Source organism: Ostrea edulis, chromosome 9 (genome assembly GCF_947568905.1).
Source record: "Ostrea edulis chromosome 9, xbOstEdul1.1, whole genome shotgun sequence".
Taxonomy (NCBI): Eukaryota; Metazoa; Mollusca; class Bivalvia; order Ostreida; family Ostreidae; genus Ostrea; species Ostrea edulis.
Window position 1 is genome coordinate 41655775 of NC_079172.1, and position 24548 is coordinate 41680322.

At 36.4% G+C, this 24548-nt stretch overlaps 2 protein-coding genes across 6 annotated transcripts in view; one reads left to right on the top strand and one right to left on the bottom strand.

Annotated features, from left to right (window-relative positions):
* Window positions 1-6834, bottom strand: part of LOC125658422 (transcription termination factor 2-like) — a 54348-nt gene extending 47514 nt beyond the window's left edge. For 3 of the 4 annotated variants that reach the window (XM_048889690.2, XM_048889686.2, XM_048889689.2), the window contains exons 1-4: window positions 6712-6834; window positions 3287-3392; window positions 2787-2870; window positions 1672-1738 (exon numbers count right to left, since the gene is read on the bottom strand). In XM_048889690.2, coding sequence (XP_048745647.2) covers window positions 1672-1738; window positions 2787-2870; window positions 3287-3392; window positions 6712-6739 — 285 coding nt within the window. In that variant the 5' untranslated portion in view covers window positions 6740-6834. The remainder of the gene's footprint in view (window positions 1-1671; window positions 1739-2786; window positions 2871-3286; window positions 3393-6711) is intronic. The other variant, XM_048889691.2, reaches the window with a different exon arrangement.
* Window positions 6835-6869: 35 nt separating this feature from the next.
* Window positions 6870-24337, top strand: LOC125658593 (uncharacterized). 2 transcript variants are annotated; one of them, XM_048889883.2, is made up of 8 exons: window positions 6870-7032; window positions 11331-11448; window positions 17740-17900; window positions 19319-19390; window positions 19627-19785; window positions 20187-20307; window positions 23694-23818; window positions 23927-24337. In XM_048889883.2, exons 1-8 carry the CDS (start codon window positions 7001-7003, stop codon window positions 24123-24125), a joined length of 987 nt encoding a protein of 328 aa, XP_048745840.1. In that variant the 5' UTR covers window positions 6870-7000; the 3' UTR covers window positions 24126-24337. The 2 variants fall into 2 exon arrangements, with proteins under 2 accessions (XP_048745840.1, XP_048745841.1); XM_048889884.2 differs by lacking the exons at window positions 6870-7032; window positions 11331-11448 and adding an exon at window positions 15804-16582.
* Window positions 24338-24548: the final 211 nt, after the last annotated feature.

The following is a 24548-nucleotide window of genomic DNA, read 5'->3' on the forward strand; positions in this document are numbered from 1 at the left end:
ATCTCCCACCATTTTGTTTGTTTATTTTTGATCGGGTTAGACATACAGAAAATAAAATTTGAACAAAGTTGAACTGATTTCAGGATTTTGTTTGGTCAACGATGTTGGCGACTTTTATTTTGTAATCGATTAGTAGCATCGTAGGTCTCTGAACGACCGACAATCGATCATCGGCGACAATTGTTTCATCACTACAGTATATTACTCTGTCCAGTTTGACCCTTGACCTCAAAATCAATAGGAGTCATCTTCTCCTGAATATACACTAATGTACTAAGTTTGATGTCTGTCAAGCAAAGGGTTCTCAAGATATTGAACAGACAGTATATTCCTATGCCCAGTTTGACCCTTGACCTTACACCATATGACCTCAAAATCAATAGGGGTCATCTTCTTCTGAAGATGTACCAGTGTACCAAGTTTGATGTCTGTCAAGCAAAGGGTTCTCTAGATATTGAATGGTCAGTATATTCCTATGCCCAGTTTGACCCTTGACCTTTGACCATATGACCTCAAAATCAAAAGGGGTCATCTACTCCTTAGGATGTACCAAAGTGCCAAGTTTGATGTCTTTCAAGCAAAGGGTTCTCAAAATCTTGAGCAGACATTATATTCCTATGTCCAGAGTAGACTTACCCTTGACCTTTTGACCTGAAAAACAATAGGGGTCCTCTTCTACTCATAACGATCCCACATATGAAATATCATTATCATCAAGTGAATGGTTCTCAAGATATTGAGCGGACAACATGTAGTCTACCGACCGATAGGTGTAAACCATTATGCCCCTCTTCTTTGAAGGGGGACATAAATATCAATGGACCGGACCAAATTCAAACTTGATCTGTAACTTGTTATGGCAAAGCAATGTACCAAATATCAAATGAATATCTGCAAGTACAACAAAAATAAGTTTGGAAAACTGACAATTCATGCTATTTTTCTAAGTTCAAGGGCCATAACTAAGTGAAAAATCAACGGACCAGGATGATTGATTGATTATTGTTTAACGTCCCTCTCGAGAATATTTCACTCATATGGAGACGTCACCACTGCCGGTGAAGGGCTGTAAAATTTAGGCCTATGCTCGGCGCTTATGGCCATTGAGCAGGGAGGGATCCTTATCGTGCCACACCTGCTGTGATACGGGACCTCGGTTTTTGCGGTCTCATCTGAAGGACCGCCCCATTTAGTCGCCTCTTACGACAAGCAAGGGGGTACTGAGGATCTATTCTAACACAGATCCCCATGGGATCGGACCAGCACAAAATTCAAACTTGATCTGTAACTTGTAAAGGCAAAGCAACACACCACATAATGCACATATCAAATAAATATCTGCAAGAACAGAGAAAAGAGTGCGGAAAACTGAAATGACCGACAGACAGACAGCAAACCTAAAGTCCCCTTCAACGGTAGGGGACTAAAAAAAAACACCCCAAGATTTCAGACGAAATCAATGAGATGTAAAAATAATAAAAATGCATCATCTAAGAATAACTTATGTGCATTATTTAAAAAAAAACGTGTTTGCATTATGCTCTCTATCCAACATTTCTCTATTAGACTAAAATTATTTCATTGAAACCTAAAAATAACATTTTGAGACATTTTGCTGCCAGACATGACTACATATCATGTGTATATATTCTAATTAAAAAAGAACTGTACCTTTCTTATCGTAAAATATCCACACCAGTTTTCATGTGGATCTTTCTTGCGGCATCTGTAATACTGCCTGAAAGTATGAAAATAATTTAAAATAGAATTTATTCAGCAGAGAGTTTTCTGGTGCTTGGTCTGTATAACAGTGTAACCGTTGGACCGAGTGAAGCGTGAAATAGGTCATTGGCGTGATAATCATAGACAGGAAAGTACTGTAAATTAGAAATATTCTCACTTTTACACATATTTATGAAATTCCTCTGGCGCTAAACGTCCAGTAACATCCAAATATTAACCTAAAGATTTTTTGTGTTGGCTTTCAAGGGTCCACTGAAACTTGAGGGGATGTTAGAGCACGTGATGTCACGGTTGGAAATTGCTTGTTTAGATGTTGTGGTACGTTTGCATATGGATGATCAAAATGTATTTTAAAATCTTGCAACATGACTTTAGGCATCTGATTCGCCCATCCATTTAATGAGGGAAATATAAGTCGGTGTAAACAGTGCACTCCAACATCATATAATAACCAAAACATATACCAGTGACATATATATATATATATATATATATATAGATAAAATCTTATCTTTTATATATATATATATTTATTATATATCCATCATTGTATCGTTCGTTGATACGGTGGATTTCACAGCGTGTACTGGATCACCACACTCTGGTTTTCTGATTCCGTATCAGTATCCTCTGAAACTGATGCCGTCACAATGCAACGTTATTTGTGGAAAATGTGGACCGCGTCACAAAACAAAACTGCGTACACAAAACATAATTTCATGGTATGTCTGTGTTTTTGATAATTTGGATTACATTTATCATCTTATAAATGTGGATTTAAAATGCAGAAGGGGGTATATAATAAATTTATCATTACTACATTAACTTGATCCGAAGAGTCGGATCACGTCTCGTTGACAGGCGCGGATCATCAGATCAAACTCGACGCTTCGCGTCTCGTGTGATCTGATGATCCGCACCTGTCAACGAGACGTGATCCGACTCTTCGGATCAAGTTACTGTAGTAATAATATATATATATCTGCAAATATGAATAAGGATATGAGAAAGCCTTTGGCTTGTCCAAGCTTCACTAGGATTACCTTTTCTCGTCCGCTTTCTTGGAGTGATACAAGAATTGTATACCAACAGTGGACTGGTGTCTAGGGCACTCTAATGTTTGTGTTCTAAAAAAATCACAAAAAAATGTAGGAAAGAAATTAGGATAGCACAAATTCAAAGAAAAGGTAAACATACAACTATTGCCTAGAAAAATCATAAAACAGACAAGCTATTCAATGTAGCAGACAGGCTATTCAATGTAGCAGACTGGCTATTCAATGTAGCAGACTGGCTATTCAATGTAGCAGACAGGCTATTCAATATAGCAGACTGGCTATTCAATGTAGCAGACTGGCTATTCAATGTAGCAGACTGGCTATTCAATGTAGCAGACAGGCTATTCAATATAGCAGACTGGCTATTCAATGTAGCAGACTGGCTATTCAATGTAGCAGACAGGCTATTCAATGTAGCAGACTGGCTATTCAATGTAGCCAGTGTCAAAATGTTTAAAAATATTATGACAAACATTTTCACATACTCAGACTTCTTGGCAAAGCCACATGAAGTTGACTGACTGCAGACATAACTGCTAACACCATGCATTGGACCATCCTTTAAGCCTGTCTTCAAAAAGCACAGCTGCTCTGTACAGAAGAAAAAAAATATTAAAGCCTGTTAGTTACAAAAATATGAGCATCTTCCTATATCCAGAGTGGATTGACCCTTGACCTTTTGAATTGAAAATTAATAGGAGTCCTCTTCTAATCATAACCAATCCACATATGAAATATCATTATGATCAAGTGAATGGTTCTCAAGATATTGAGCAGACAACATGTTGTCTACCGACCAACCAACATGTGTAAAGCGATATGCCCCTCTTCTTTGAAGGGGAGCATTAAAATATGATTTGGTAATTTGTATACTAGTTTCAGGGGTATATCTGTAAAACATAACTAGCTGAGGGAAAAGTTGAGGGGGGGGGGGGGGGGGGGGGAGTTGCAAACTTAAGTGGGTTTCAATTCCCTGCTAATAAGGAAAGAGAACAGTGATGATAGGGGAACGCAATACAGTATTTACAGTGCAATGCAATGTGGATAATATAATGATTTCCCTATTCAATAAATCATGATTTTCTCACAATCAGCAATATGAGTTCGACTTTACCCATGTGATATTTTTTTCATCTCACACTGCTGCGATGTCATTTGATTGTGATGTCATATATTTCCTATGATTTACGTTATACGTTACACAGTGAAATAAAAATATTTTGCATTGTTTCCTTTAAATCTTAATGTAGTATAGGTTTCTGGTGGACAACCTTGGGTTTTTTAGTTTAAACTTAAAATTTTCGGGTATGCTCTTTCTGCCTATCTAATTAGTTTTTGCATCAAAGTTCAAATGAGGATTTTGATAATTTAGAATTTTCTCAAAGCTCCTAAATCTATGCACCAAAACTAGGAAAAATGTGAGAAAAATAATCCTTCATTATTTACTTGTGTGGGATAGGGAAATTCCACCTCTGGAACAAGATTTCTATTAATCTCACCTCTTAGTTTTAACCAACACCATGAGGTCTGATTCAACAAAATTTATGTCAAAATTTACCACTAATAGAAGACATTACTCACATGTAACCATGGTAACTGATTAATGACTGCATGTATTATGCATGACAAACACAATGAATGAATATTAAAATGTAACATTGTGTCTGTCATACAATTTAAACACTTCATTTCAGGTATAATCTACCATTGATAAAGTTGAAAAGTTTAACTACCTAGGCTCAACTGTAACACCAATTAATTCCATCGATACTGAGCTGAACATCTGTATAGGAAAAGCTGCCAATGCATTTAAGAACTTGCGCAACTTGGAGAGCAAAGATAAGCCTCAAAATAAAAATGAGAATATATTATATAGAGCAGTTGTCATTCCAACATTGCTGTATGCATCTGAGACATGGGCCACAACCAGGAAACATGAGCACTGACTTGACGCCTTCGATTCCAGATGTCTTAGAATTATTCTGAAGACCAAATGGTGGGAACGAAGGCATAACAGTGACATTCGAGAGCTCACAGATCAACCATATGCCTCAACACTACTCATGAGGAATCGGCGGAGATGGTTTGGTCACATGTCGAGGATGGGAGACGAAAGATTCGCGGATCCCAAAACGACTGTACAAGTGGGACCCTACATCGGTCGGAGGCAGACAAAAACAGGGACGACAACGGCAGAGATGGCAAGACACGCTGGCAAGAAACTTTACAACTGCGGGCCTAACATATCAGGAAGCCGAAAATACAGCCAAAGATCGTTTGACATGGAGGGATACCATAGCGGCACTGATGTGATAACAATCACTAACAGTATCCAGTAAGTAAGTAAGTAAGCAAGTATTTCAGGTATTAGTTCAGCAGTACTACCAGTTGATTGATTGAATATTGTTTAACGTCCCTCTCGAGAATATTTCATTCATATGGAGATGTCACCAATGCCGCCAGTGAAGGGCTGAAAATTTAGGCTTATGCTCGGCACTTTTTGTCTTTGAGTAGGGAGGGATCTTTACTGTGCCAAACCTGCTGTTACACGGGGCCTCGGTTTTTGTGGTATCATCCATTTGTGGCCCCATTTAGTTGCCTCTTAAAAGCAAGGGGTACTGAGGACCTAATCTAACCCGGATCCCCTCGGGATCACTACCAGTTGAAGCCCAGAAGCAAAATAGTTTTTGCAAATTGTATCTAAAGACAAAATTCCAGGAGGGATGGACCTTACTGTTGCATTCTGTAAATCTATTTTTTCAACATATTCAAATTTTATGATATATCCCCCTTCTTGTTGATGAAATTTGCAGCAAATTTGTTAAGGCTAAAGTTATATGAATTAGTAAGAGGGCAAGAGGCCACAAAATTTTACAAATCATTGTCACATCACTGGTATATCATAATCAGAGACATATATTATATAACAGAGATAAGCAACGCCTACAGAGGCATGGTTACCGGCAAACTAAACCAAGCAATTACATTTAATATATGTGGGGAATCCTTCAACACACCTATAGCCGTGGGTATACCTGATCTGACAATGAAATTGATGATGATGATTGAAGTTTATTTCACTGCTATCATAAATTGGAATTGGATGAAACAAGTTTCGAAATGATCTGATCAACAAATAGACAATTAACTAAAAAGTGGGTAAATCGTAAACATTTCCAGAAATCTTGCCGATTTTGAGTCATGTGTTGCCTTTTGAAGCTTCACTTAATGCATTTTACTTTGAAGTGAAACAAAACATCTTCTAAAAATATTATATATCTTGAATGTTTTAGTGATAGGATTTGGAAGGTTTGAACATATCTTTCAATCTTAACATATCAAGATGGTAATAAAGTGCAATTAAAAACAGTGTGTGCACTTTTATCCCAAAACAGGGGATCATGAGATAAAACGAAACTTGGGGAAGTCGCAGCTAAATACATGACACCATATACTAATAATATGTGTATTTTTGTGCCTGTAGAGAGGGTAGGGATTAAATCCGGTATTTTTAGAGGAATTAGGGAAAATAATTTTGGACTTGAACTGTGACAATTCTAAACTATGAAGTGGTAACACTCCTCGAAAAGATACACCATACAAGACAACAGAGCTTCTGATGGATGGGCATTATAGGGCCCAGTGATCACACAACCCTCAGAAAGCAAATTCATGCTTCATTGGTGCTATAGTATAACCGCATGCTTTCGAAATGAATATATAGGCATAATCATGTTAACTTGTAAATTTCGGTTTCGTTTCTTTCAGAGACATGTCTATGAGTATGACAGAATGATTAAACAATGTCTTATCAATAACTTACAGACTTGTCTGACATTAGGAAAAATCATGCTAAAGATAAAATATGAATTTAAAGTTCGGTAGAATAGCCAATGATGTTTGCACTCACTATGTTGATCACATTTGACTTCTTCCATAATTTCGTAAAGAAGTTGCACTTTGACTTTCCTTGATTCTGGTTCTACTTTCAAATTAAATATCGCGCGAGAAAACACGAGACAGCTTAAACCAATCAAATTCACACTTAGAAACAGGCTATCGATTTTAGCCTATCGCAAGTAGCGTACGAAATGAGATGTGGGGAAACCAAAACATGACGATGATAACATGACAGACAACGTGTACATTATCGTGACATTTTAGTAAAATTACGTTGAGGGGCCATATATACCAATATAATGAGGGACACACTTAAAGAAAATACCAAAGAGTAAGTAAGGTTTAGACGATCTATTTACTGGCATGGTAGTGTCTTAGACACTTATGTTTAAAACATACGGTACTGTGCATGTCATGTGCAGGTTAAATCTGTCAGTCTGTTTATGTATTATCATTCATTTACACTGAAATCTTATTTTAACAGAAATCTTATTTTTACAATCTCACAAAGTGCCGAATATCTAAAGAGTTAAGTTACAGAAATTAAAGTGAAACCATACAGTAATTCATAATCAGCTGATAATATATCATGCATGATGGGCATGTTCAGTTGATCAGCTGTTGATGTCAATGATTAGGTTATTTGATGAAAACATAAATAATGGCCATTTGCATAGCAAGCTCTGAATAGTAACACATGATTAAGAGAAACTTAGTCAAAATAAGGAATGATAGCAGGGTTTGACACTAAGGCACGTCCGACCGACTGAGTCTACTAAATGATAGGTCCGGTCGGGTAAAATGTCGATTTACTAGTCCGACTGGTCGTGTTGAAAAAAATAAACAAGAAAATTTACTTTAAACCATAAGATATTTTATTCTTAACTAAAAAAGAGAGTTTGCAAGCAATTTTGAACCGCATGATGACAAAATCTCTATTTTAGTTCTAATAAATAAATAAGTGATGTTTTACGACATCTACTCGATGTTAATGTGTGTAAAGTTATGTTTTAGATGAATTTATTTTCATTTTAAAAAAAACAAACAGTTTATTTGAATCAAATACAAGAAAGTGTTTATCAAATTAATAAATTACGTCGTAAACATCCATTTTCGGTGTTGACATATGTGCGGGAATGTCTCTATATTCAAATACGACTTCTCGTCCTCAAGAAAAGATGTCCTAAGAGAAAAGAAGTAAAAGGTTGGGAAGAAACAAAGCATGACTTATGAAATAGAGATTAAAAAAACGGTTGTGGTCATTTTATTTTAAATGGACTAGAGAATTTCCGTGCCGGGTAGAATCTAAAGAAACAGAAAATGTATTTGATAATGAGAGCATTAAATTGAATGACGAGACTAAAGCTCTTTTTTTGGAGACAATTAAGTACGTTTTAGTTCATGCAAACTTTATGTTTGTCATTTGAATTAAGTACATTTAAATATGGAGAAACTGTCATTTTCTTGAAAGTTGGTCAGGGCTAGTGGATTTAAGGTAAGGTCAGGTCTAGCAAAAATCATTTGAAGTAGCCCGACCGGTCTAGTGCTCAAAAAAGTAAATGTCAAACCCTGGATAGGTGACATGAAATTTTTTTCCGTCCCATTTTGATCCCTTGCCAGGGGCGTAGCTTCATTATAGGCTCGAGTAGGCACATGCCTAACACCTTTTTTTTCTTCATTTTGTCCATAACTGTTTCCAAAATATAATATGTTCATATATATTTCTAGTTTATAAAATCGAATATGATATTATTATTCCGTCTGACCTTTTCTTTTTATGTATTCTACATGATGTACATGTGAATAATGGTTATATATATTTTTCTAATTAAAAGTTATGGTTATCACAATGACTCACTCAACTTAACAGTTTAATAATCTTTGAAAAGTTGTATAATATTTAATGTCTATAAGTATTATAATCATTTTGATGCACAGGGTAGTGCAAATGAGCCCTAATATTTCCAGATTTTCTTTGGGGTGACCCCTGAACCCCTCCCACACCTACACTCTTGGCTCTTTGTGCCTCGGTGAAACCTTAAATTTGGTTTCATCTTTTGGGCCTACACATTGAAATAGTCTTAGATATTATGCCCCTATTTGCAATTTTGTGTAGTGACAACATAAAGATAAAGGATTATATCAAGGAGTTGACTTTAATCAGATTGGATCCCTTGGAAATACAAGCTGTGACTTAAATTCATGTAGTCAGGTGACTTAAATTGATGAAGAGACGAGAGGAACCTCGTTTACTCGTGATCAAACTCATTATTTATTACTTGTTATGTGTAACGTTATTAAACTTTGAAATCAAATCAGACAAGAAAATTGATCACTAAATAATTCAGTTGTAACTTGATATAACAAATCGCCTCATTTTGCATGAATTGATCATTAAAACACCTGTCCAACAGGACTATCTGTAGGATTTGATAACTTACTAGGCATTTTTGTCCCAGCCAGGCTTTTTGCAAAGGAATGCAGAGCTTTTAACTCAGATTTTTAGGTCACCTGAGTAAACTCAGGTGACCTATTGCAATTGGTTTTCGTCCGTCGTCGTGCGTTAACAATTGAACATTTTTAACTTCTTAATAACTATCATTCCAATTCTTTTCAAATTTGGTATGAAACATATTTGGAACAAGGGGAACATAAATGGTATATTTCAGGATTCCTGCACCCCTGGGGCATTAGGGGCAGGGCAAAAACTGCCCAAAAATGACAAATTTTCAAAAAAAAATTTCTCAAGAACCACACACATGTAAGAAAAACTGAATGCATTGTGATGTAGAGCAGGAAGGCCTCTACCAAAATTGTAAATTTCATGATCCCCGTGGTAGGGGTTCTGACCCCAGGGCGTGACCAAACTTGTTATATAGTGTTTATGTGTAAAACACTTAAATAACATCTTTAGTGCTATTGATACTAAATTGAAAGTAAATAGATATTTAGAAAGAACAGGTAGTCCTTTACCAAAATTGTGAATTTGATGATCCCAGGGGTAGGGGTTTTGGTATCAGGGTTGGGCCAAAATGCAATCTCTCACCAGAGGGCATTATGCTATGCTCCACAACACCTCTGTTATCGTCTGATTTACAAGAATTTTGTAAAACAGAGCGTCTTTGAAAATAAAATAAATCTGCATCATTTTCGTAAATGAAACATAAATTTATGAGTTAAAAACACATTGGTAGGTATCGAAACGCTGTATTATGTTAGTGTAACCTCCATATTTATGGAACTATTTTGTCTTGTCAAATGTATTAATTTCACTTTCACTTCGAAACTATGGACTCTACATAAAAGTACATTAGAAAAACTAGTGAGATTATAATTATGAAAATCTGACATTACACAGAGAACAGAAACGTGTCTTTCTGTTGGAGTCAAAGACGCTATTTTGTCCATGCGAGATCATGTGGTTAGTCGAACTATTTATCAGACGATAACAGAGGTGAAAGTGAAGCTTGCGTAGCGCGCCCTCTGGTGAGAGAATGGGCCAAAATGGTCAATTATTAAATGTGTGAACAATAGACATTTTTAACTTCTTCTTTATAACTATCATTCCAATTCTATTCAAATTTGGTATGAAACATATTTGGAACAAAGGGAACGTAAATTATAAATTTCAGGATTCCTGCACCCCTGGGGCATTAGGGGCAGGGCAAAAACTGCCCAAAAATGACCTATTTTCAAAAATCTTTTTCTCAAGAACCACACACATGTAAGAAAAACTAAATGCATATAGTGATGTAGAGCAGGAAGGCCTCTACCAAAATTGTAAATTTCATGATCCCCGGGGTAGGGGTTCTGACTCCAGGGTGTGGCCAAACTTGTTATATAGTGTTTATGTGTAAAACACTTAATAACATTTTCTTTAGTGCTTTTGATACTAAATTGAAACTAAATGGACAGAACAGGTACAGTGTAGTCTTTTACCAAAATTGTAAATTTGATTTTCCCAAGAGTAAGGGTTTTGACCCCAGGGTGGGGCCAAACTTAGTATATAGTATTTATGTGTAAGTTTGCTGATACTGTATAAAATCTAAATGCATATTTAGGAATAGCAGAAAAGGATGTACAAAAAAATGATGAATTTCACAACCCAGGGTTATGATTTAGTATGAGTCCATATTAGTCATATTTTTTGATGTTTTAATGTTAATACACCTATTATGTAAAGCCTTTCATCAGTGTATGCACTTTTGAGGGCAGTAAAGTTTTAAGACTACATCTTGTTTTATACTGTTGCTGAACATTAGAATTTAGCTTAGATATTCAGAACAGGAAATTTTTTCTAGATTTCATAGCCCATGGAAGTAGTCATACTTTTTCACTAGTATTCAGGTGACCGATAAGGCCTGTGGGCCTCTTGTTAAAGTGTACAGTAAAATCTTGTTATCTTAAACTTGATGGAGCTGAGGAAAAACTTTGAGATATCTATATAAGGGTTCAAGATATTTAGGTTAAGATACATAAAGTTACTGTAGTTTGGACTTGAATTCAATTAATTTCAAACACATCCAGGTATTCAAGATATCAGTGTTCGACATATCAAAGTTCATTTGTATTTTGTAACTTATAGATTCCGAGTACAATATTGCGTGAGTTTCACTTTTGTTTTGGCAGATTTGTGACTGTTGAGGTGGCATTTGATTCAACAGATCGGCCACAGACGAGGCCACACCAGTGGGTGGAGACGAGAGATGCAAGCGGAAGATGGCATAAGCTGAAATGTGTTCTCTCGGTATGTTAGATCTGTAACGACTGGTCTTTGTAGCTCACTAGTGCTTCAGTAATCAAAGTACTGATAGTACTCAGAGTAAAAAAGTGCAAGTGAAATCTTTGGATCAAAAGTACATTTATGCATCTCAAATTACAAAGCTTTACCACTTCTTCCTTGAATGACACTGCAGGGTAATCACAAAGTATATTGTTAAGTTATTATACATTATTGTTACAGTATTGCAATTCAGAAAAATTGGAATTTCAGCCTAGTCTCCATATCCTCTTATTGGATGAGACAAAAATGGCTACATCCCTGGCCAATTGTTCAAGTTTAGGGCAAATTACATGTAGTAGTCTTGGAGAACTTTTGATATTATACTCTTGGTGAGCTGAGGAAAAATGCTGATACCCCCTCCCCCACTCCACACACACATTAATTTGTCTCAATTTCAAATACATATCAAATGAGGAACAAGAAATTTGATTTCTCAAACAGTTGCCGCTAGGTGCAGTACTTTTGTTATTTAAGTCAAATATTGAATTTCACTATTGCATGTACATTTTGCAGATGTATGAGAAGTAAGTATAATATGTATTAGAATTATTTTATTTCTATAGCACTACTGAATCTTTCTGTAATATAGGTAGCATCTGATAGCAGGTCGGGGATTTTATGCATTATACTGATCAAGCAAATAATGGAAACTATATGGTATTGGTGTTTTTAATCTTGCTAGATTCTTTCTAGATCTGCTATCATAGACATGCATGTATTTGATGTAAAGTGCACTAGTACTGACTCCAAACTAATCCATACATGTAATGTGAAACTGATTACATCATTTTAGAATTCAGAATCTATAACACTATCACATACTAATCTCAGCGACATTTGTCGAGGCTGGATGGAAGAGGCGCTGAGATTATATATATATAGCATACACAGGCAAATAAAATGCCTGCATTGATTTATAGGTTGCAGTTACATCTTGAGAATGTGATTTAGTTTTCATTTATTGTATAATCCCTACTTTACTTCTAATGTATATCAAAAAAATAAATTTCATATATGCCCTAGCGTTATATTCGCTTTGATACATGTATCAATCAAATCAATTTCTCATTTAAAGTCAGCATTTTACAAATTCTGTGGTTGTTAAAATGACGATTAGCAAATACAACCTGTCATTAGGTTGAATGCTGTCTAACCTATTTCTGATCTCAGCGAGATTTGTCAAGGCTTGATGCCTCTTTCGAATGCTGTCTGACGTATTTCTAATCTCAATGAGATTTGTCGAGGCTGGATATATTTGGACTGATGCCTCTTTCGAATGCTGTCTAGCGTATTTCATACCAATTGCTTGGCTGTTCTTTACATACTGATTTTGACTATGGTTTACCCTGTTTACCTGATCAAGATATTGGGCTCATGGTGGGTGTGAACGGTCAACAGGGGATGCTTACTCCTCCTAGGCACCTGATCCCACCTCTGGTATATACAGGGGTTCATGTTTGTCCTACTCTTAATTTTGAATTATGTCTCCCATCTTCCAGGGGGAGACATATTGTTAGCTTACCTGAGCTGAAAGCACAAGTAAGCTTTTCTGATCACCCGTTGACCGTCTGTACGTCCGTTTGTCTGTAAACTATTCATACTTTGGCCTTCTTCTCCAGAACCACTTGGCCAATTTCAACCAAACTTGATACAAATCATCCCTGGGTGAAGGGGCTTCAAGTTTGTACAAAGGAAGGAGCATGCCCCTTCAAAGGGGAGATAATCACAAAAATGCAAAAACAGGGTGTAGTCATTTAAAAATCTTCTGAAGAACCACTGGGCTATGAAAGTACAAATTTACATGAAAGCTTTCTGACATTGTGCAGATTCAAGATTGTTAAAAGCATGACCCCCGGGGGTAGGATTTGGCCACTACAGGGGATCAAAGTTTTACATTCAAATTTATAGGGAAAATCTCTAAAAATCTTCTCAAGAACCACTGGGCTGGGGTGGAGGATGTAAAATAGCTGGTGAACGCTTCTCCTACACGATTATGGCTTATCTGATAGATTTGAAACTTTGTACAATGCTTCATTTCCATTTGTAGATGTGCATATTGTCAAGACAGGAGGATCCAATTGTTATCCTGAAAGTTATAATGGATCTGAGGGGCATTAAATAGTTTGTGAAGGTTTCTATATGGCTTATCAGAATTCATAATGTCTATGTTCCTGCTCATGCTTTCTCCTCCATACCATGCAGTGCATTAAGATGAGGAGGTTTCATTTGGAGCACTTCCAATTTGGGGAGCTGGGGAGACATTTGTTTTTCATACAAACAATATTTATTTCTTTATAGGATTTATGAGATTGATCACTGTTCATTATCTTCACTTTTATTGTGATGGTTTGAACTGCAATGCTTCACGCCAGCGTACTGAAATGCTGGCGTGAAGTGTAGCAGTTTATACTTTCATGCATTTTCAGAAATAGATATCAGGTAGCTGCTTAGTTGTCAATCACGTTTACTGAGGCTTGTATGAGGTAGCTGCTTAGTTATCAATCACGTTTACTGAGGCTTGTTTGTATGAGGTAGCTGCTTAGTTATCAATCACGTTTACTGAGGCTTGTTTGTATGAGGTAGCTGCTTAGTTGTCAATCACGTTTACTGAGGCTTGTTTGTATTAGGTAGCTGCTTAGTTGTCAATCACGTTTACTGAGGCTTGTTTGTATTAGGTAGCTGCTTAGTTATCAATCACGTTTACTGAGGCTTGTTTGTATGAGGTAGCTGCTTAGTTGTCAATCACGTTTACTGAAGTTTGTTTGTATGAGGTAGCTGCTTAGTTGTCAATCACGTTTACTGAGGCTTGTTTGTATTAGGTAGCTGCTTAGTTGTCAATCACATTTACTGAGGCTTGTTTGTATTAGGTAGCTGCTTAGTTATCAATCACGTTTACTGAGGCTTGTTTGTATGAGGTAGCTGCTTAGTTGTCAATCACGTTTACTGAGGCTTGTTTGTATGAGGTAGCTGCTTAGTTGTCAATCACGTTTACTGAGCTTGTTTGTATTAGGTAGCGCTGCTTAGTTGTCAATCACATTTACTGAGGCTTGTTTGTATTAGGTAGCTGCTTAGTTGTCAATCACGTTTACTGAGGCTTGTTTGTATGAGGTAGCTGCTTAGTTATCAATCACGTTTACTGAGCTTGTTTGTATTAGGTAGCGCTGCTTAGTTGTCAATCACATTTACTGAGCTTGTTTGTATTAGGTAGCTGCTTAGTTGTCAATCACGTTTACTGAGGCTTGTTTGTAGTCACCGGGTTAGAACTGGACTTGTTCTTCAGAAAGATGTCATGACACAGTAATATAGTCAGAGCTTCATCGTCACAATCCTGTACTATACATCACTGAATTCACTCGTTGATTACTTGTCAGAATGAAATATCAAGGTTCACATTTCATCATCTCTTTCAGAGATAGTAATAGTGTCTAGATTTCTGTCTGCAAATCTTGCATTTATCTCGAGTATTTTTTTTTTGGGGTGGCTGAAGTCACATGACAATAACATTATAACCATGTACTGTAAACGTTCATTTGGTGCAATAAAAATTTAATGCTTTTTTTCATTGTATGTGCAGTCAGGATTTGGCATATTATGAAACATGCAACTACAATGTAGCACTATTATATACAGTCACATATTTTTTGCAGTTTGATTGAAATGATCTGGTTTCAAAAAATGTAGTGGTCAGCTGGGTTCAATCACTGGTCCTTCCTTTTTATAATGTCTTCACACTTTGAAGACATCAACCTAGGGTCTTTTTCCCCTGGCAGCCAGTTCCAGAGGCTGGTCTATTGCACCAAATGTACAGCTAGGGAGAAATGCAATGGACCAGACCAGGATTTGAACCCGGATCCCCTTGAATCTCCAGTCAGGTGCTCTAACAACTGAGCTAGTCTGGCCACTGGCGATCAAACCCATGTGACTACCACATTATTCTTTGACTTTTAGTCCTTGAAGTTGAATACATAAGATTTAGTATGTTCACTGACAGTATTTATTTAGAAATTATTCATTAGTATGAGAATTATTGAGGGATAAAGTTCTGTGAAAGGGATAGGGGCTTGAGAATAAAAACCTTGCCCCCCCCCCCCCCCCCCCCCCCCCCCCCTTCAGACTTTGGTTTTATTTTTCATCCAAATAATTTTTTTGATAATATGTAAATTTATGAATTCACTTATATTGTCTTAAGCAATTGATCAATGAAGCTTAATTATTTCAGACCAGCTTAATATACAATATAATACCATACTTAATTGTTTTTGTGGTTTTTTTTGGGGGGGGGAGGGAAGGGGGATGGGGTGTGTGCTTTATATACTACTTTATTTGAAACACTGTCCCATCCCAAATCAGCTGTATGTACATGTATGAATTTAGAAATGAATAGATAACACAGCTATGTAGCCAAAATAGGCCATTCACACATAAATTCATTATCAGATGTTTACATATTAAGTAAGCAAGCAAACAAGTCTAGTTTGTGTATTGCCAGTGACTGTAAGTCAAAATGAATGCTTTATGAATGCTATTGTATAGACCAAAATTTAGGTGAATGATATTTTCAAAGTAAAAATATGGAATGATTCTGAGTGATATGTTTTCCCGGTACATTGGAAAATGACAACAACTCATCATTTGGACTGACTTACTCAAATGTCCTTGTAAATGGTGAACCAGATGTTTATTTGTTTAACGTTTACTACATGACATCAGCATAGTCACTAGTAGTATATATCGGTGGTGGACTTAACGATGGAATTTAAACTTTGACCAATTCACTCATCGTTCTCACTTAGGCAGTTTTATTGGTTGTACTTTAATACCAGTACTACGGTAGATTTTATCAGATTCTGATTAAACATCCTGTCGATAGTATGTTGATCTTTTCAACACTTCTTCTGTGATGTGATGTAAGATCTGTAGATTATGATCAAACTTAGTTATCAAACTTAGGACTAAGGTGATTATATAACATCAAGACTCTCTCTTCATCACTGGACAGAGGTCTTTAATCATGGATAAAATCAATGAAGTTTCTGTTCAATACAAACAACTGGAAGAAGAGTCTGCTAGTGGTAATGCTAGTGTAAACTGTAAAAAGGTAAGATAAAATGGTTAATATGTACAATGTAGGTCCAGCAGGGATATTTTCTCTTATATAATGTTACTCCAGAAATGCTGTTTTAATTTTTGATAAAATCAACATAATGTTATATTAATAATTACATTGTGATGGAATGTAATTTTGAGTCATTTAACTGAGCCATTACGATTCAGCAATATTTCTGTTGAGTTTCAAATCATAACACTATACATTAATTTTGAATATAAATAGGACAATCATCATTTCATGTCATCCATATCTATATGATGCAGATCTGTAGCTCTCAGAAATTTTTTTGGGATGGATCTGATCTGTCCCAATATGTTTTCAAAGAGTTGTAACAAATATATTGATTTGGGAATTTGGGTTAGAATAGATTGTCAGTACCCCTTGCTTGTCGTAAGAGGCGACTAAATGGGGCAGCTAGTTCTTCAGATGAGACTGCAAGAACCAAGGCCCCATGTCACAGCAGGTGTTGCATGATAAAGATCCCTCTCTTCTGTACAGCCCTTCACTGACAATGGTGACATCTCCATATGAGTGAAAAATTCTCAAGAGGGATGATAAACAATATACAATCAATCATATCTATCGATAATTTTGAAACTTAACCTTGCAGCTAAGATATCATATGTATGCCTGTACATCCACAGAAGTTTTAATTCAGTTATAGTAGGAATCATTTTGAATAAGTGATTGGGATGTGACATGCAGCTGGTGCATATATTATGATCAAATTTAATGCAAAGTAAAATTTGATGCACATCCGTGTGAACAGGGCATTAGATTCCTAGACTACCGGTAGGTTGAACCCCTCCCCATCTGGCATTAGATTCCTAGACTACCGGTAGGTTGAACCCTTCCCCGTCTGATAGAAAAATTGCACAGGATGCCCTCCCTTTTTTGTTGAAAATTTCTGGCCTGGATTTCTCCAAATAAATTTAAATGGAACTTGGACTCAAGTCTGATATTTTACTCAAATCTTGACTGCTCAGATAAAAGAAAACTGAATCTGAAATTCGATATATTTTTGAGAAATCCAAGTCTGGATCTCAGGTGCCTCACTGAGTGCATCCAGAATAAAAAAGAAGACAGAAAATAGAATTGTGCATACATGTATTATGATAATTATGCAGGTCTTTTCTAATTTGTAGGAGTGGAAGAAATCGAGGGTTGTTGAGAAGTTTGTGTATCTAGTTGCAGTGATCACGATTATTTTTCTGACCCATGCTACAGTGTATGCACAGTGGTTGTTACCGTACTATTATGCGGTTAGTACACCAGTCCTTATCCTCATCCGGATCATTATGTACTGGTGAGTGTCTGTAGTAGTGTCGCAACGATATCTGTAGTCAATAACTGACACTGTCACAAAGATATCTGTAGTCAATAACTGACACTGTCACAACGATATCTGTAGTCAATAACCGACACTGTCACAACGATATCTGTAGTCAATAACCGACACTGTCACAACGATATCTGTAGTCAATAACTGACACTGTCACAACGATATCTGTAGTCAATAACTGACACTGTCACAACGATATCTGTAGTCAATAACTGACACTGTCACAAAGATATCTGTAGTCAATAACTGACACTGTCACAAAGATATCTGTAGTCAATAACTGACACTGTCACAAAGATATCTGTAGTCAATAACTGACACTGTCACAATGATATCTGTAGTAATAATTGACACTGTCACAAAGATATCTGTAGTCAATAACTGACACTGTCACAAAGATATATGTAGTCAATAACTGATACTGTCACAAAGATATCTGTATAGTCAATAAGCTTGAGGCACTGTCACAAAGATATCTATAGTCAATAAGCTTGAGGCACTGTCACAAAAATAGCTATAGTCAATAAGCTTGAGGCACTGTCATAACGAAATCTGTAGTCAATAACTGACACTGTCACAACAAAATCTGTAGTCAATAACTGACACTGTCACAAAGATATCTGTAGTCAATAACTGACACTGTCACAAAGGTATAGATAGTCAATAATTGACACTGTCACAAAGATATCTGTAGTCAATAACTGACACTGTCACAAATATATCTATAGTCTTGAGGTACTGTCACAAGGATTTTGATGTTTTAATATAACTCAATGAGACATTGTCACAAGTACTTTAATAGTTAAAAAGTTAAAAATATATTAGATGTAATGGTTCAGCCTAGACTTACTATGTTTGACAAAATATGTACCATAGCTGAACCTTTTCAGACGTAGGGAGTAGATAGGAACCACCTTGTCCATCTGTCTGTACAGGTGGGGCATGATCCTATCTCAAGGTAATGTGGATAGGGTCAAGGTAACTCAGATTATCATTTGAATTGTTGTACAGACCACATCTTTTTCACATTAAAGTAATGTATTCTTATTGGACACAAAGTCCATGCATGGCTTGAAAGTTTGTAATTATTCTGGATTGGATTAAAATTATGTGATCAAGATTACTGAGAGAGAGAGACTTAGACTTGAAAATCCATGTACCATTCACACAGACAATAGTAAAACATGCCGTATGTACATGTATATTGCAACTCTGCTAAAACTGTATGTATTTTAAAATTTAATTCTAAGTTGATCGTCTTTGAATATAGAAACTAAAGAGCAATTCTGAAAAGTAGGGGGGATTTGATCTGACAGCATGCAGAATTTTTGTATAGAATGAACAGAAATTGTTATTCCATGTAATTTAATTTGTATTTTCAGCAAGAACAAGTGGCAGTATTTTCTCTTAGATTTCTGTTACTTTGCCAACATTTTGTGGTATATTTTTATATGGTAAGTTGCTAACTTTATCTCAACATTATGAAATATTCAAGGATTTATTTGCAGAACTCTATTGAAAATCATCAACATTTGTGGATATTGTAAAACTACAGATGTGTGATTTATAAAACTACGGTACATGTATGTGTAATTTATATAACTATTGTACATACATGTGTAATTTATATAACTATCGTACATACATGTGTGATTTATAAAACTATCATACATACATATGTGATTTTTAGGATCCCAGGCAGTGGAGAGATGTTTGCTGTTGTTTTTGCCCTGTCTAATGGACCACTGATTTGGGCTATGGTGGTATACAGAAATTCCCTCGTCTTTCACAGCACCGACAAAGTCACATCGGCCTACATTCACATCCTTCCCGCACTTCTGTCATTTGGGTAATTATATACATTTAAAAGTATGTTCACATTTTCAATGGGTTTTTTTTGTCTTCGATATCTTTACCTGTAATGATAACCATTTCATTTCCTCATGAATGCACTGTAGTTGTAAACAATGCATGTATGAATGTTGATGAATATAGTAAGTATATTTTAACAGCTGGGTATGTCGACAGAAATGAAAGTAGAATGTAAATATAAGAAATAAATTTCTGTTTTGAAAATACACAAGACCATTGAAGTATGCTGGCATGAAGCACCGCAGTTCATGCCCTCTTGTATTTTCAAAAATGAAATTTATTTCTTAAACAAATTGCTCATTATTTGAGGAATCCACTGTGGTAGTATTTGAATGGTTCATGATAAAAACTATTTTTTTCTCTGCAATCTTTTTGTAGAATCCGCTGGTACAGAGAGGAGGTGTCCCTTTACTGGTTTCAGGACTTCGTACCAGAAATGCCGGAGATGTCCCCTATCTGGTTGTTGCTAGTGCCCTTCATCTGCTTCCTGATTCACAGTGTATGTATGCTTACGGATTATAATGACAGAAAAGGGGGTTATGGTATTCTGCTGACCTTGAATCAAGGCCAAGTTTTAAAGGAAAATGGATGGTCTCCGTATTGGCAGGTTTCCATAGCATTCATCACAACATTGAATATGATAACTCGTCTGTGAATGTGTTGAGAGAAAAAAATTCATACACTAGATATAGAAAAGTACCTGGAATTTTGACATTAATCTTTCGATAACTACCATAATAAAAGGTGGGAAACAGAAGATCCCAGTTAATTTCTATGTCGAAAGGTCTTAAGTCAAGGTCATAATCTGTGATTAAACAGCAGGGGTGTGGACATTAATGATGAACACTATTATTTATGTTTTCTGTTTCCTCCTGGCTACAGAGATACAAATGTTATAGATAGGGAGAAGAAAATCTTATTGATTTCAGGGTCAAAAGGTTTTTGACCACGGTCACAGGGAGTGAGTAAACATAATGGTGTGTGTACGGGATATAAAGAGTTCTCCTGTACTGTTTAGTTTTCTGACCGGTACTACATGTATTTGGTTAGTTGTATGTTGTTTAACGTCCCGCTCTAGAATTTTTCACTCATATGGAGACGTCACCATTACGGGTGAAGGGCAAAATTTAGGCCTATGCTTGGCGCTTTTGGTCTTTGATCAGAGAGGGGTCTTTATTGTGCTACATAGGTTGTGACATAGGGCCTAGGTTTTCTTTGGTCTCATCTGAAGGACTGCCCCATTTAGTAGTCTATGACAAGCAAGGGATACTGAGGACCTATTCTAACTTGTATCCCCATGGGGATGACCCCTATTGGCTACATAGATCGATACAAACGTAACAGGTAGAGAGAGGATGGTCCCTATTGATTTCTGGATCACAAACTCTCAGTCAGTAATTAGATAGAACAATGTGGTGAATGCTGGAGTTAAAAGAGTATAATCCCAGGTTTCTGTCTCAGATGTGCTGAATAGATGACATGTAGGGAGAGAAGTTATGGGTCAAAAGTCATAGTTCAAGGTCAGAGTTCGTGATCAATTTAACATACTTTGTCCTATTTTGTTTTTATGCCCCCGAGATCGAAGATCGGGGGGCATAATGTTTTTGTCCTGTCTGTCATTCTGTCTGAAACTTTAACTTTGCTAATAACTTTTGAACAGTAAGTGATAGAGCTTTGATATTCCACATGAGTATTCCTTGTCATAAGACCTTTCCGTGGGTACCAACAGTTTTGACCTTGTGACCTTGACCTTGGAGTTTTTGAAAACTTTAACCTTGTTAATAACTTTTGAATAGTAAGTGATAGAGCTTATATTTCACATGAATATTCCTTGTGACAAGACCTTTCCGTGGGTACTAAACCTTTTGACCTTGACATTTGACCTACTTTTAATTTTTTTTATACCCCCCCGCAACAAGTTGGGGGGGGGGGGTATACTGGAATCGGGTTGTCTGTCCGTCTGTCTGTAGACGCAATGGTTTCCGGGCTCTAAAGCATTATCCTTTCCACCTACTGTCACCATATCATATATATGGACTACCCATGGGATGAAGATGTTCTCTATCGATTTTGGGGTCAAAAGGTCAAAGGTCAAGCGCACTGGACATCGAAGTAGCAATATGGTTTCCGGGCTCTAAAGTGTTATCCTTTCCACCTACAGTCACCATATCATACATATGGACTACCCATGGGATGAAGATGTTCCCTATCGATTTTGGGGTCAAAGGTCACGCGCACTGGACATCAAAGTAGCAATATGGTTTCCATTTAAATTCTTTAACGGCTTTTTTCATCGCATGGAGATGCTGTGTTCCTAGATACCTTTTGGATCATAATACTGAAGTTTTACCTATTACCAACACCCTTTGGGAGATTGGGGTAAGCGGGGGGTATTCTTAGTGAGCATTGCTCACAGTACCTCTTGTTTTACATTCGTCATAACTTCTAAATGGTAAATATTAGATCTTTCATATTGTACATGAGCATTTCTTGTGACAAGATCTTTCTACTGGTACCAAGATATTTGTCCTTGTGACCTTGACTATCTTCGGAATTGGCCATTATCGGGGGCATTTGTGTTTCGCAAACACATCTTGTTCCTTTTGTCATTTCATAGAATGATATTGTATTTTGGAATTCTCTAGATTTTTCAGGGCCTAAAGTATATTTTTGATTAGAATTACGTCGTGAACCGCAGTATGAGGAGTAGGTAGTGGGTAGTGCGGGAATGACTTGCGTAACGAACCAAACCGTCCGAAATTACCGACATTTACCCTATTGATTGAATGTAACAGTGAGTTGTTGATGCCATTAGAATTGTTAGAGATAACAGAAAACTAAAAATTGATTTCTGTTTCCAAAAGTCATAGGTCAAGGTCACAGTCACTAACTGAATACTACAAATGTTGTGTTTACAACAAGAAGAATTCTATTTGAACTTTTTTGTCCCCATGCTTGCCAAATTCATTTGTTAATGGAAGGGAGAAAAAACCAGTTGATGTATTGACAGGTCAAAATATACATGGATTGGAGCAAATTTGGATATATTAATTGATTTACAATGTATCTGTTCAAAGATAACATCAAGCATCAAGCAAAATTTTCCCAGCATATGGTAGTAATTGATCTAATTGATCACGGTCATTATTGAATCACTGTTTGAGAATGGTAGCCAATGAGTGCTGCCATGTTGTGAGTAAAATGTCTGGTTTGGTGCGGTGAGGAAATGACAGAAATGGGAAAATGACATGAAACTGTGTAGCACAGAACTGGCAGATACATCTTGTCTGTGTAACTTGTGTTGGGAGCACCGTGTCTGAACTGGTAGTTGTGTGGTACAGTAAAAACTGGCTAACCTTTCACCTGTGAAATCTGTTTCACTGGGCATTTCGACCCTTAATTTCATATTTTCATTACATTGGTTATTCTGACACTGTATTTTGACCAAAAAAATTCCCCCAGTGCATGTCGGATTAGACAGGTTTCACTGTACTTAGTGTCTCCCAGTGCATGTTCGATTAGACAGGTTTCCCTGTATTTTTAAAATATCTCCCAGTGTATGTCAGATTAGACAGGTTTCACTGTACTTAATGTCTCCCAGTGTATGTCAGATTAGACAGGTTTCACTGTACTTAATGTCTCCCAGTGCATGTCAGATTAGACAGGTTTCATTGTATATACTTTGTACTTTTTAACATCAGTCATCAGCTGTTTTTATTAGATACATCCTGTATCGCAATGTCGTGGAAACTGGATTAATTTTGCGTACCAAGAATGCATGATTTAGACAAAAGTTTTGTTTGTTTGTTACCATATTGTCTGTATTTTGTACCCTGTCTTGGCATGATAACTTAAGTGAGCGCAATTTTACTTGTATATTTACAGGGAATTTACTTTTTGGTCATTCACATTGTTGCGAAACCCAGCGAGGAGTATGTGACCAGTTTCAATTACCTTGGCAAAAAGCAGGACAGCTGTCTGTACAAAACCTTCAATATATGTGGTGAAAGGTATGTTTTATAAACAAAACTTTGTTGTTCTGCATCGTTTTGTGTTTCAGATGTCGACCGGCAATGTTCTACATCTATAACTAGTTGATCTATATTTTTGTGTTTCAGATGTCGGCCTGCAATGTTCTACGTCTTTAATTGGTTGTTCTGTATCGTCAGTCTGGCCGGAGTGTTTATCTGGTACAACTTCTACGAGGCTCATTGTATATTCCTCGGCGTCATGTCGGCCGTGTTGATTATGAACGGGGGCAATTACTACATTGATGTGTTCAGTAAAAGAGGATTTGTGGAAGGAGAATGTGAATGAAATATTTAACCTCTCATCTCATCATCTTATTTATTATATCATCATCATTTATTGACAATGACACTTCTTGTATAGATTTATTGCATTGTATATTTTACAGGTATATTCTACAGGTTGTAAATTACACACCTTGTTGTTTCTAGCATTGTATCAATGTGGTTATTCTGTGAAAATTTAATACATGTACATTAAAAATATTTACAACAAGAAAATGTAGTTGGGACTTGCAACTCACTTCGTCCCATGTTCGAGATACAAAGGGTCATCTGTACCTGTATCTTGTAATGTGAAATGATTGAAAATTATTAGGATATTTGGCATATTTGTACTCAAGAAGAGTTCAAAAGACCTTTTCCTATATAAAAATGTGCCTATTACAATTTTGCCCTCTACAGTGAAGTCCAAATTCAGAGTAGAAGATTA